Below are 13,525 nucleotides of genomic sequence, written 5' to 3'. Positions count from 1 at the left end.
AAGTTAATTTTGTAGAACTTGTTTACATGACAAATTATTGGCAGGTCAGTTTATCCTACATCAAAAATACGTGCGTAGCAAAAGCAAAACTTACGTATGTAAATTGTGAAACAAAAGCAGTAATCGAAGCCAGAATATGCCATATATATTTTCCAAAAAAGTGAATAAAATTTTCAAATCCCAAACCATTTTCCAATGCATATTTTCAAATATTTCACACAAATTTAATTTTACGATAGTACTTAACTTTAAAGAACGTGGTGGCATAAGTTTTATCATCAGATATAATGTATCCGTGTGTAACGTGCCTTAGATATAGATAAGGCATAGTCTGCACCCTGCGCTGAGACTGCAACGAATATTAAGAGGGAAGGGTTAAGGACCGAGAAAACTACGTGTTTCATACGAAGCTCTATAATTTAGAAATATTTTTTATGACGTTTTTATCCCTGTTCTAGTTCTTAGGCATTATATTTTGGAATTATGAAAATGTAGTCTATAATGTCAACTTTTAAAAAGCCGTGAAAAGGCCTATTTATATGAAACGGTTTCATTTTCTGTTATTAATTCTAAAGTGAAGTACGTTTTGAATAATCCTTTTTATAAATCGAGCTATCACTTGCCAGAAAGATTCCCTCAACAGGATTTAAGCTACATCCAAAAGAAATTTCAATATTTGGGTAGATGTACCTACAATAATTCATGTTCATAAAACTGAATTATTGGAAGAAAGAGTAAAAATTGTTGAAATCAAAAGAATGTTAGATCACAAAGTATTCCCAACACAATAGGACGAAATAATGAATTCAATCAGCGTTTGTAAATCTCTATTTCTGTTATTGCATTATCAATTTGCATATTTGCATATTTGCATCCTATGAATGGTTTATGTTCAAAATTGAATACGTTTCTATCAAAAATAAAATACAAAGTGTTCGCTGAATGGAAATTGTGAATAATTGCTTTGAATATGCGAGAGCCGGGTAATATTATATGTAGGTACAGTTAGCAATGAAACGCGAACAAAATTAGTTTTAGAGAATATGCGAACACGATGTTATATAATAGAAATTTTAATGGTTAGCAGACTAGATTCATACCTACTTATAAACTTAATCCTACAACGATAACTTTATGATTATTACTGAAAAATCGCGCTGTTTGAGTATAGCATGATGTAAAGTGATCAAGAATGGTACTAAACCATTTAGCAGTCAGAAAGCTGATTATGTAGCAATGATTTTACTGTCTAAGCGGTTCAGTACTTTTATTCCACAATAAAACTTTTACTCCCAAAATCATAATCCACTTATTCAAACCAGGCAACAAAATAGCACTTATTGAATCGCCCACCCCTCTCAAAGAAAATAAAGTCATTATAGTTTAATTCCATGCGAACGAAGTCGCGGGCACAGCTAGTATATACCTTATAATCTCCTCGTAGTAACACGTATCCAGTTCTATCCCTGCACGTTTTATCTCCCACTGCCACGTTTCATGTACTTTCCTATTCGATCTCCAGGGTCGTCAGCCGACGCTGATCGCAATAAATGTCACTTCAGACATTAAAGTCGGGGCACGATGCGATGCCGCCGCCACAGTCGACCGATGCAAATATATTTTACGTTCAGCCCTGACAGCAATGCACTGAGCTGCTACGACGAGTCATGTTTAGAATTATTTTATTTTTATGTGAATGAATAATACGTTTTGAAACAGTAAAGGTGATGTGGTTTCAGCTTAGGGTACTGGTTTAAGTTATAGACGGGGGAAGATAATATAAATAGTTTGAGTGCTAGTTGTGTGTTGTTTGTTTGTTAGTTGTTCCGCGCTCCGTTTAGGTTTTTGCAACTCAATTTTAGGCCTTTCCCGATTAGCTAGCAAGCTGAAAGTTTCAGAGAAGCTTCAAACCCCTAATAAAAACGGCTGTGCTGTACGGCTGTGGGTTTTTAGATTTTTTAAATCTATTATTTATTTACTTGTCTGCCTGGGGTGGTGTTTGAATATAATTGCATTATAAACATGAAGAACTTTTCAAGGAATACTGAAATATAGATTAACTAGTAACTAAGTAATTGAATAATAACATTAGCCTATAGAAGTCCAACTGCTAGGCACAGGGCTTTTTCCATATAAATAAGGTTTGAGCATTTGATCACTACTTACTACAGTATTCCGAATCACGGTTCGGATCGGTTTCAACTCTTTCCAAAATGTTTCCACTTTCAACGTTGGTGAGTGGTGTCATAGAAAATAAAAAAAATAATTGAAAAAGTCACATTTGTATTTGCTTGTGTTAGGAACGAACCTGCACTCCTTGCATTCAAATCCCTACATAAAACAGTAAGGCCTAAGTAAAACGACTGCATAATTATATAGCAATATACATATGCGAATTTCAGTAACAAATAATCACATCTATATATTAATACGTGATGTCAAAACTTTGTACCCCTTTTTACGAAAATTGCGCGGACGCAGGAGCATAAAATTTGGCACACTTATAGTTTATGTGCAGGAGAAGTGCAGAACGCTAATATTTTTCAATAATAATGCTTCTAAAGTACATTAAATCAATAAATAAAACATTACCCACACTACCATGCATTTCACACACACATGTTTCTTTTGTTTTTAATTTTGTCCGTAGACATAGAAACATTACACACACTACCATGCATTTCACACACACATGTTTCTTTTATATTTCATTTTGTCCATAGACATAGAGTACTGACATTGACATATCAAAAATATATATATATTTGCCTATACATACTCTGTGGTCAAATGGTTTCTTTTGATTTTCATTTTATGCATAGGCGTAGAGTACTCAAAAAAAAAGTTTTATTTGCCTCATTTAATATAAAAAATATTTTAATAATAATGCATAAAAAATACATAAAATATTTAATAAAACATTATACTAACCAGCATGCATTTGACACACGCATACATACTCTGTGGAGTCTGTGGTCAAATAGTTCTTTTGTCTATTATTGACATGTTTAAACTTTAGTTTGAAAGTTTTTCAAACTTTAAAAGTTTACGAATACTACGTGAAATACTGAGCGCTTATACAAATTTATATGAGTTGTGTATGTGAGTTGTGTCGTCTTTTAAGGACTTCTGTCTTCTGTAGCAGCAATCTGCAATACCTAACAACATTCAGGTACAATTTTTTTTGCTATAGTTTAGGATTTCAGTAATTGCATATACTTTAGGATAAATAAGTGATTTTGTGTACGAATTATCAGAATTAACAAATCACCATACAGGTAAAAACTTTTTCTCTTCTTGATTTCAGTAATTTGATGAAAGAACTTTAATTATGCCTCGACATAGAACATTAACGAACCGGAGTGAGAGACATATTATAAGAAGGAATATTTCTCTAAGAGGAAGGAATAATTCCCCATCAGTAGTATTAGATAGTAATATGATTTTGAGAGATGCATTTAAATGTGCTCTCAATGTCATTCCAAATGTGTTTTTAAGTTATGATTGTGGATTAATGAATTTAGAGTGCAGGTTTTGCAATGCGAAACATTTTGAATCTGAAGTATCTTTAGGCGACCGAACTGCATTCACTTCATGTTGTCACAAGGGTAAAGCAATATTACCACCCTTAAGTCAAAATGAATATTTGAAATCATTTTATGATGGATTTACTTCAAATGAACCTTCAATAAAAAGTAAATCAAAAAAATATTTTGAAAATATTAGGAAATATAATTCATGTTTTGCTATGGTTAGCTCTGAAGCAAAAGTTGCTGAGGCAGTTACAAGTGGAGTGTATCATTTCAAAATACATGATGTTTTTTATCACAGATCAGGCCCAATGACTGCCGCATATGGTCGTTCACCATGTTATGCACAATTATATTTTTATGATGTTGACACTGCCATTAAGTATAGATTACAAGAACGTTTATTATTTGTTATTAACCAAACATGTAACAACAACATAATGCATGAAATTTCATTGGAATTGGAACGCAGTAATCCTTTTGTGCGGTCATTCATTGCAATGAAAGATCATTGTCAGAGAGTCGAAAATCAAAACAAAGAAATTTGTATGCTCATTAAAGTAAATCATGATTTAGATCTACGCCGATTTAATGATGCAGTTCAAACTGATGTAGCAGTAATATTTAGTACAGTTGATGGTGAGCCACCTTTTGAACGAAATATGATTTGTTTTTCAAAAGTTACTGGTATAATTAAGAATATCTCAGTTTTGAACTCATCATTAGACCCTTTAGCATACCCGCTGCTTTTTCCCAACGGTGATACTGGGTGGCATGTCAATATTGCTCATAATACACCAACTAAATCTAATTCAAGAGCACCCAGAAATAAATTAACCATGCTTAAGTATACATCCTATCGACTTGCAATTAGAGATGATTTCAGCATGTTACACCATTCACAAAAACTATTTCTGCAGTGGGTTGTTGATATGTACATATGTACATTTAGCAAACGATGAAACAGTTTTTGCAAAAAACATTGCTTTCAGAGAAGTTTTAAATCATTAACAAAATTATTGCAATATGCGATAAAAAATTCTCTAAATGTATAGTATTTTTAACGCATGATTTTTTGTTTTGCATCCTCTTATAGCATGTTTTGTTTTAGTAAACATATTTTCTTTTAATTTCATATAATTTGTTCAAAAAAGAAATTGGCAAATAACAGTCTTGGTCAAATCTGTGGTTATAGTAGTTTAGTTTTCGACAGTAGAACCTTAATAATGTTTGAATATTATATTATAATAATGTATATTAAGTCACTTACAATTTATTATATGGTCGAATTTCGACCACTGGGCGACCACTAGTTTATTTAAACGTACATTCCGTTTGACGTTTATGAAGCGAAATTTCGTAACATTTATTTCATACCGCAAACAAAATTAGGTTCAGATGAAAGCGACTCCCGTAGACAAGCAACAAGCTTAATGTATTAGGTTTCTTTGTGTATTAGAACCGTATTATTATAAAAACATACCTTTTCTTCACGATGGCAATAAGAATAATGTGCTGCGTGTTTTTCGTCCCTCGTATTGCTCTGTAACAAATAAAGAATGATTTTATTAATACGAAGTTAACAAAATATGTTTTATTGAGTATAACAAACATTACACATACAGTTGCAAATAGTAACAATAATGTATATATTGAAACTGCAATATTTTAATTTTAAAAGAGTAGTTTATGGATTTTCTTGCCGGTTCTTCTCTATAAGAATGACACTTTTTAAGCGTGCAACTAGAGTCATGATTGTAACGTTTTAAAATTGCTTGGAAAATGGCTTATTTGAAATAAAAACTTTTGATTTTGATTTCGAGTAATTTTGAATATAACAATCATGGTTAACAGCTTCCACCCCTATTTTGAGGCGTAGCATGGTGACACACATTCGCGTATTGTATTGTGCGTTCTTGCTTTACATATATTGTAAATTATATCGTTTGAATGAAATTTCATCGTTTGATACAAACTGACCACACTAAATAATAATTGCAATAACAAGCATTTTTTACCTCGTTTAGTGAATTAATGCTATGTGTGCGCTCAAACATCTAAACCAATTTAATTAAATTTGTAATTAAAGCTGTCACTTTGGATTAACACATAGGCTACTTTTATCCGATTGATTAAAGGAGGATAATCATTTTGCAGCTGTAAGCAGGCGGTAGAAGTCGCTACCAACGGCTAGTGAGACTCATAACTGAGATGTTTGCGGATGAATGGAAGGCGATCTTGTCTGAATGTTTGGCATATTGTGAGATTATTGAACGACATTTTTTTGTTTTATATTTCTTGTCAATAATAATTTCCATGTGTTTATACTGTGTCAATAATATTTTTCTTTTCTTATGTGGGTAGGTGTAGGTATCAGCATGCTAATAATAAATAATTTTCGTGTGTCTACTATACTACTATATTTTTCTTTTTATGTAAGTCGACGTACCATGCTACCAAATAATAAATAAAACAGATAATTAATATACCAAAAAAAAACAATGTATAGAAATGAAGGGCATCTCGGGAGTATTCAAAATTAATTGGTTCAGATATTACGTGTCTAACAAATAGGTACAAATAAAGGTCCTTATGAAAAGGGAAAACTCAATAAGGACCTCCTTGGGGTACAGTTACATATAAACAGAGGTTCATATACCTTATTTACTTAATCAATATTGTTTTCCGGTATGACGCTGTATTGTTGTATACTATTTTATTATCAAATATTAACTATGCTTGCACCGATCATAACAAATATCGATGGAATCTAATACCGGTCCAATATGTACGGAAAAATTGGTTGCATAAATAAAAAAGGGGGTTTAAAAACATGACGCAAAATAGTGTTTAAATAACCTCAGGAAAGGTTATATATATTATAGTTATTATTTACTTATTTTTAATAAACTAAAAAGCTATTTATGTTAAACTTAACTTTCAGAGCTCTTAAAGTGAAAGTTTTATCAACTCTAATTTAGGACTAGAATACTGAATTTGGACCCTATTAAAATAGGCTTAGGTAACCCCAAATAAGATTAAAAATATATCAGAAGACAGCTAACGAAAAAACTTTTTAACGAAACATTTAAAAACAAAATCTGTGTAAGTAAAAATAAAATTAATTTCAGGTACTTATAATAATCCGGGTATCCGGGTCACGGGCCGTGCGTGGCTCACTAATTAAATAGGCTTTACCGCTTGGGGCGGGCGGGAAATTAAAATCGTATGTCGCAGGTGATAATATTCATGCTCCGGATCAAGGATGTTACGGAACTCCGCTGAAACTATCGGATATCCGAAATAAGGAGTTATCCCTAATTGATAAACGTTTTGAGTATTTTAGAGTTGGGGCGCAGTGTAAATGGAACTATGTATTCATTTTACAGCTTCCTTTGAAAAAGAGTTATTTAAAATGAAACTATTCAAAACCAAATATAAACCAAAAACATGTAATATCCATATCCGATACGATAATGAACTGCATCCGAAAATTTTCTACTCAATACTTTATTTCGCTCTACAATGTATAAAGGTCTAATTTGATACTCATATACATACATATAACTTAGTCAATTTCGACCAAGGTCAAAACTCTTTTTTTAATTTTATGTGGGTTTGTTTTCATTGACGTCTGAAAGTTTCGTTTACAAAATATAATCTCTTCAAATTACTTAATGCGATATTTTCCTTTATTATGTTAATATTTCTGAAGTCGTAAAAGTCACGTTACACTTTGAGTCTAATATCTGTTTTAGTATAAGAAACTCGATCTTAACTTTTATAGGTAATGACTGAAGTGTCTTCTTACTTAAATTATCTATACTAATATATAAAGCTGAAGAGTTTGTTTGTTTGAACGCGCTAATCCCAGGAACTACTGGTCAAAGTTGAAAAATTCTTTTTGTGTTGAATAGACCATTCATCGAGGAAGGCTTTAGGCTATAAACCATCACGCTGCGACTAATAGGAGCGAAGATACAATGGAAAATGTGAAAAAAACAGGGCAGGTATAAATCATAACTTATATCTTCTACCCACGGGGACGAACACGCGGGCAACAACTAGTCTAGTATATAATTCATGTACCATCCTTAAATCAATCATCCCAATCCTTAAACCATACAAAAGTACAACAAACGAACTCTCTACGTGGGTCTAACTCCAGGTTTGCTTCGGGACTCATATTATTTGGTTTTCCATTTCATATTTGCACGAAGTCTAAGGGAGTTTTCACTAATTTGTTGAGTTAAATAGTCGGCTGTCAGAGTTGGAGGTTTTATTTGAATTTCACAGTTGTGAGGGCAGAAAGCATACCACGATACATGAAAGTAGTTTTGTAGCAGTTGTGGGAGAGAGATAGCGCGCTACACACTGTATAGCGGCGTCTCGTGTCCACACCAGTACCAGTTTTAGTTGAAGTGGTGGTAAGGGGTAACTGACGGTGAGGTATTGTTTGCCCTAAAGTTTTGCTGTGAAAGTGTTTTGTAAATAGCGCACCCCAGTAACTACAAAAACTAGTAACCTCATTGAAATGAAAATTAGATTGTTCACACATTGTTAATGAGGCCATTTTATGTTTCATTTTTATACCAATTATGATACAGTTTTTTATATGTATTTTAAAGAAGTTTTAAAACAAAACATCTGAAAATTTGTTGACAGCTTTTCGAACTGTATTTGTTACGAAAAACACCATTTAGCACATACATTTATATTATTTAATACGCATAAAGCGGATATTTACAATTAAATTAAAATGTAAACGTAAGACTTATTCCATTTCGAGTTTAAGGTCTAAATATTTCCATTGAATTGAACAAAAAAGCCCAAACTAAACAACAGACCTACAAATTTTTCAATATAAAAAAAGGCATTTAACACAACAAAAACCCCGTTAATTCCTCCACCTACACCTGAAGTCTACAAACTGCCTAGCAACAGTCGACATCGTTGTAAACAGCAGCAATGGCCCATTTCATTAGTTCCCTGTCAAAGGCACCTGATGACGTCACACGCTCAACTGCCTCAATAGTTAAACCTCCTTGAGACGAAGCTCATTGCAACTTCACTTGATTCCTCTGACGTGGGGTTGTTCATTAAGAACTTAGAGTGTGGGAGTTAGTTTCTTATTTATTTCTATAGGAAATTGAAGTTTGAACTTACTTGGGACGCTTTTAGATCAGATAAAATAAATAGAGTAATATTTTTTTCTAAAATTAAAAGTAGTTGCCGATAAAAGTCTCCTCGAAATTATTCCAGCCATTTTAGAGGTTAAGCGGAACAAACAAACAGTGGTGTATGGAGGTAGTTCATAACAATATTAATGATACATTTAGATATACTGTTGTTCTGTTAGTCGATAGGATAATGGGTCGGTTTGTGGTTTCAGTATTTGTGTTCTGAAACTAATTTGAATACGGTATCCGATATCGTTTTAATTATTTTATACTGAGACTAGCTGACCCAGCAAACGTTGTTTTGCCGAATATTTTTTTTCTAGTTGTTTGTATTTTTAATGCCACATTCTAATAAAAATAAAAACAAATACTTTCGTCCAAAAAATAAAATATTTTTTTTTTGTGTGAGCAACCCTTATCACTTAGGGGTATGAAAAATAGATGTTAGTCGATTCTCAGACCTACTGAATACGGTTATAAAATCTGGTAAAAAGCGGTTAAGTCGTTTCGGAGGAGTACGGTAACTAACGTCGTGACACGGGAATTTTATATATTAGAAGAAGATATGATACCTATTTGTTCCTGTTTTAATCTCTAATAAAATATAAAACCACAAATACTTTTTTATATTGGGACCCCACGATACAGGCATGTCTAGTGTGGAGACCTCGGTAATTTCATGTATGTATTGTAAAACTGTTGTGAAGTAAAGATTTTTATTTTATTTGACATCTTTATTTTTATTATCCTATTATCTTAGTAATATTATAAACACGATGTTTTTATGTATGGATGTTTGTTCTTCTATCACGCAAAAGCCACTGAACGGATTAAGACGTGACCTGATTTAAAACCAGGATTAACATAAAGGATAATTTTTTTACCGATTTTATGATCCCGCAGGATCATTTTTTAGCGGCGTTCTGGTCACGGGCAACAGCTAGTTTGTACATGCATAAACTGGGAAGAAGTCAACTTCATCAGCTATCACAGTTCATGAGATACGTGCCGTTTTTACCATTGATAAAGGAACCCTAAAAACGAGCGTGTATACTCTACAAAAAGATATAGAGCAAAACATGTTGGTATTTTAATCCGTAATTCGCTTTTACGATTGAACGAAATTTACCTCGATTGGAAATGTGCTGGGTCAATTGTCAATAGGGTTGGATTCCTTCATTCCGCTTGTGTATGGCTACTTACATATGGGCTATCTTAGTTACTCCATACTAGTGAGGCATCCTATTATGAGCTGTATGAGCTAAGCTGGCGTTCCGAGGAATGGGAATGAAAACTATTTTGAAAAGATAGCTGTGGAGGAGCTTGTGGCGAAACTATAAGTAAACCAGTTGATCGATCATAGGTGAAACTATATTGATACGGTTGCTATGTTGATTTGTGGCCATGTGTGTCATAACGAGTTCGACCGCGTTTCTTAAGGCACTTTTATTGTGGATTCCTGATGTTATTAATACATCTTTGACAGTCGTTAAGTGTGACTAAGGGATTCTTGTTGTCCAGGTAACTGGGTTAAGGAGGTCAGACAAGCAGTCGCACCAAGTCAAACACTAGAACTAAACTGCGCAATCCCAACAGTTTGAAAGAGGCTAGGATGTTGGATAATGGTGGTATATAATATATATCTGTGCAGGTACTTTATCATAATGCGTATTGGATGAGTAGTATTGAGTAGGCAATGAGAATGGAACAATGAAAGATCTTACGTTCACAATTCCACTTAATCTAGGTAGTAATTCGTTCATCAATGAATGAACGAACACGAATGAATCGCTAATAACATCATCATCCATTTTAAACCAGAATATGAAAGACGCTAAATCAAATTCCGCGTCCACTAGAACGAATGCATTGCCTTGCAAAATGAAAATGAATATTTAAGCCCATAAAAATTTATAGACGATCTCTCGATTGAAATTCAATCTTAATTCCATGGGGCAAGGTGTAAACAGCTTTGATGCAATTAAATTGCAGTTATGTCATGTTAAGGGGAGTATGAAGGTGTCATCAATTTCAATGAATGGCGTTTAAGTTCGAATTGAAAATACAAGCTTGAAGCTCTCTGTTGTGTTAAAATGATTGGTTGTCTGTCATGTTTGTATTTTCACGTCGAGTTTCAATTTATAGGAAGCGGATTTTTATCAGGAATAAGGTTTGATACGTTAAAATTTAAATTTTACAGTATACTTTTAGTTATTGGTGTTTCGTTTATTTAATATTTATGTACGTGACACAAAAGATTAAAAAAGGACACATACTTATTTATAACAGTAAAGTACAAAATTATTGCTTATTTGAAGCTAATCTTTTTTTGCAGACCTGCAATAAGAAAAATTAACAAGTTAATTAAAAGACGCCATGTTTTTTAATCCATAAGTTAATTTAACATTAATTTTCTAAATTGCAGCTATAAACTTTTTCAATGGCTTTTTCAAATAGCTTTAAAACATGGAGCAAACATATTTACAGTAGCAATTAACCTGTCGCCGGGGTGCCAAGAACTATGTAGCATGTTGCGAAGCGATCGCATGTGCTTGAATTATTCAGCCGGCAGGATAGCGTGCTGCCTTTGCGTAAAAAAAAAGTAAACCCCCAACAGTATTTTAATCTGTGGTTTTCCCGCCACATTTTGTTTACGTGTCGCATGTAAATAATTGACTCGACGTATCAAAAATTCCATCTTTTATTTTGATAGACACACAGATTTTTCCGGGCTACGTAAATAAGTAAAGCACGATGAAATCCACTTATGACCGTTAATATTTAAAAGTATTCCAAGACGTCACTAGGTGTCGTCATTAATTTTTCACAACAGCCGTGCTAAAAGGTTTTTTATTACTCCGTCTTAGCATTAAAGAAAAGTGAAGATTTTTCTGGAAATACCTTCTCGGTTCGTCTTTTAGGAAATTGAAATAAAATAAAAATACTTGAGGACGACTGTTAAGTAAAACACTGCCTTTATCCAACTGTATTGCTCTGCGACTCAAGAAATTCGATTTAATTATTTGATCAAAGCACTCTCAACTCAATTTCTAAATGGTATTAATTTGAATGATTCTTAATTTATTTAAGATTACCTGCTACTCATTTATTGATAACTTAATTTTAAATTTGTATGAAGTCACTCCGTTTCAAATAAGATACATAATTATATTGTAAATGTGTGGGATTTAGGAGTGTTAAGTTAAGACGCCGAAGATTAGAAGTATTGCCTAGTGCTAAACTAAGCACAGACACAAAGAAAAAGAAGTTAATCTTGCAAATTCGTGTCCTTGTTAGGGGTAAACTCAGAAAAAAATGAATCGTTTTTGAAAATTATGTAAACAAGTGCAAGCTATATTATTTGTGAATGTGATGTTTTAACTTTTAACCGACGTAAAGAGAAGGAAAACTTCGTGATAAAATTAGCGTAACTGAGATTCTTTTAATGGTGTTTTAACCAACTTCGTCTTGAATTTTGACATGAGGTTGTAGTATAAGCATACGAAAAGAAAACTAGTGTAACCACAGCAAAGAGATAAAAACTAAAATGAACAATATTTCCAGAACTTTTCCGACTTAGTAGTTATTACAACTTTACGCGAAATCTTTTATTTTCCGAATGTTCTTAACTTAAAGAACAGTTGTTTGTTTCAAGAGGAATTAAGTACGATGAACTAATGCAACTAATTTTGCTAGTTTATAAAGTGGTGAGATGTTATTCGAGATAACAGGAAAGTGTTTTCTTTGATTCAAAATTGAGATTTGTTTGAAGCTTACTTAATCTGCGTATTTGTTGTTTAATTTTGTCGTATTTTGTTTAACATAAGAAGTAAATGTGTCTTTTATTTTAAGACAAATGTCGAATAGCCAATTTTGTCAGCTGGTTCGCTGGCTGAAATGGATAAGGATTCCGACTGTGTCCAGAACTAGTCGCGCAATCCCGACAAATATACGTGAGTAAACCTTAACATCATTTTAATATGAATCATCGTCTCGAAAGTTACTATTAAAAGTGTTTTTTCTGCATACGGCATTACAAACTTAAGCATACATTATTGAATTTGTTATTTGAGATGAGCATTTAACAAAAGTTTACTCTGAACTCAAAACTCTACCTGAAAAGAAAAGAAGAACTATATCCACATAATACTTCATCTAGTTTCAATTCGATCCAATATTTTCTCCGCATGATCGAATGCAAAATAAGGTATATACTGATACAAGGGCATCGAATGCGGGGAACAGAAATGTAGGAAATGTTGGATTGAATGGAATTTTTAAAATATACCGTTTTCCTGGAACAGCTCCATCAGTTGAGGTATTTTGTGTAATGCCTGAATACGGCTGCACCGGTGTAGGTAGATCTCGGATTTATATTTCAATGTAGGCTTTACTACTTTATGTTATATTAGTTATTTGAATAGTTCATTTCGATGGAGTTACCTTTGTTTTAGTGATTATCTTTTTGATTTTTTTGGGATTTAGAATTTAGAACTACTGTTTCATAAAAATCAACTTGTTGCACGGTACAGATATTTTCTCGACTTAGCGATGTTTTTTTATACCTTTTACATCTTATAGACCCGTGATCTGACTGTTTCGGCTACTGACGGAACCAAAGATCACTGAGGTGCAATTCCCATGATTCTATTATAAATTTGAGAGCTTCGCTGATAAAACCATCAAAGCTAAAGAGGATCAATAAACAAGTTACTCAAAGCCGATATTAAAAACGAACATTTCTCAACAGTTAAGTCTCCCATCGAAAAAATTCAGCCTTCGAATTCGGGTAAAAGTTAATACACTGGCGACATT

General features: G+C 32.9%; 1 protein-coding gene across 7 annotated transcripts in view; it reads right to left on the bottom strand.

The window, feature by feature from the left end:
• The window catches only part of LOC113504804 (high affinity cAMP-specific and IBMX-insensitive 3',5'-cyclic phosphodiesterase 8), a 144,708-nt gene that overhangs the window by 48,289 nt on the left and 82,894 nt on the right, over positions 1–13,525 (bottom strand). For all 7 annotated transcript variants that reach the window (XM_026887280.1, XM_026887287.1, XM_026887314.1 and 4 more), the window contains one exon: positions 5,014–5,073. In XM_026887280.1, coding sequence (XP_026743081.1) covers positions 5,014–5,073 — 60 coding nt within the window. The remainder of the gene's footprint in view (positions 1–5,013; positions 5,074–13,525) is intronic.

Source organism: Trichoplusia ni, chromosome 2, assembly GCF_003590095.1.
Source record: "Trichoplusia ni isolate ovarian cell line Hi5 chromosome 2, tn1, whole genome shotgun sequence".
In the NCBI taxonomy this organism is placed as follows: domain Eukaryota; kingdom Metazoa; phylum Arthropoda; class Insecta; order Lepidoptera; family Noctuidae; genus Trichoplusia; species Trichoplusia ni.
Note: the sequence above shows the minus strand (reverse complement) of the source record. Positions and strands in the feature narration are given on the sequence as shown.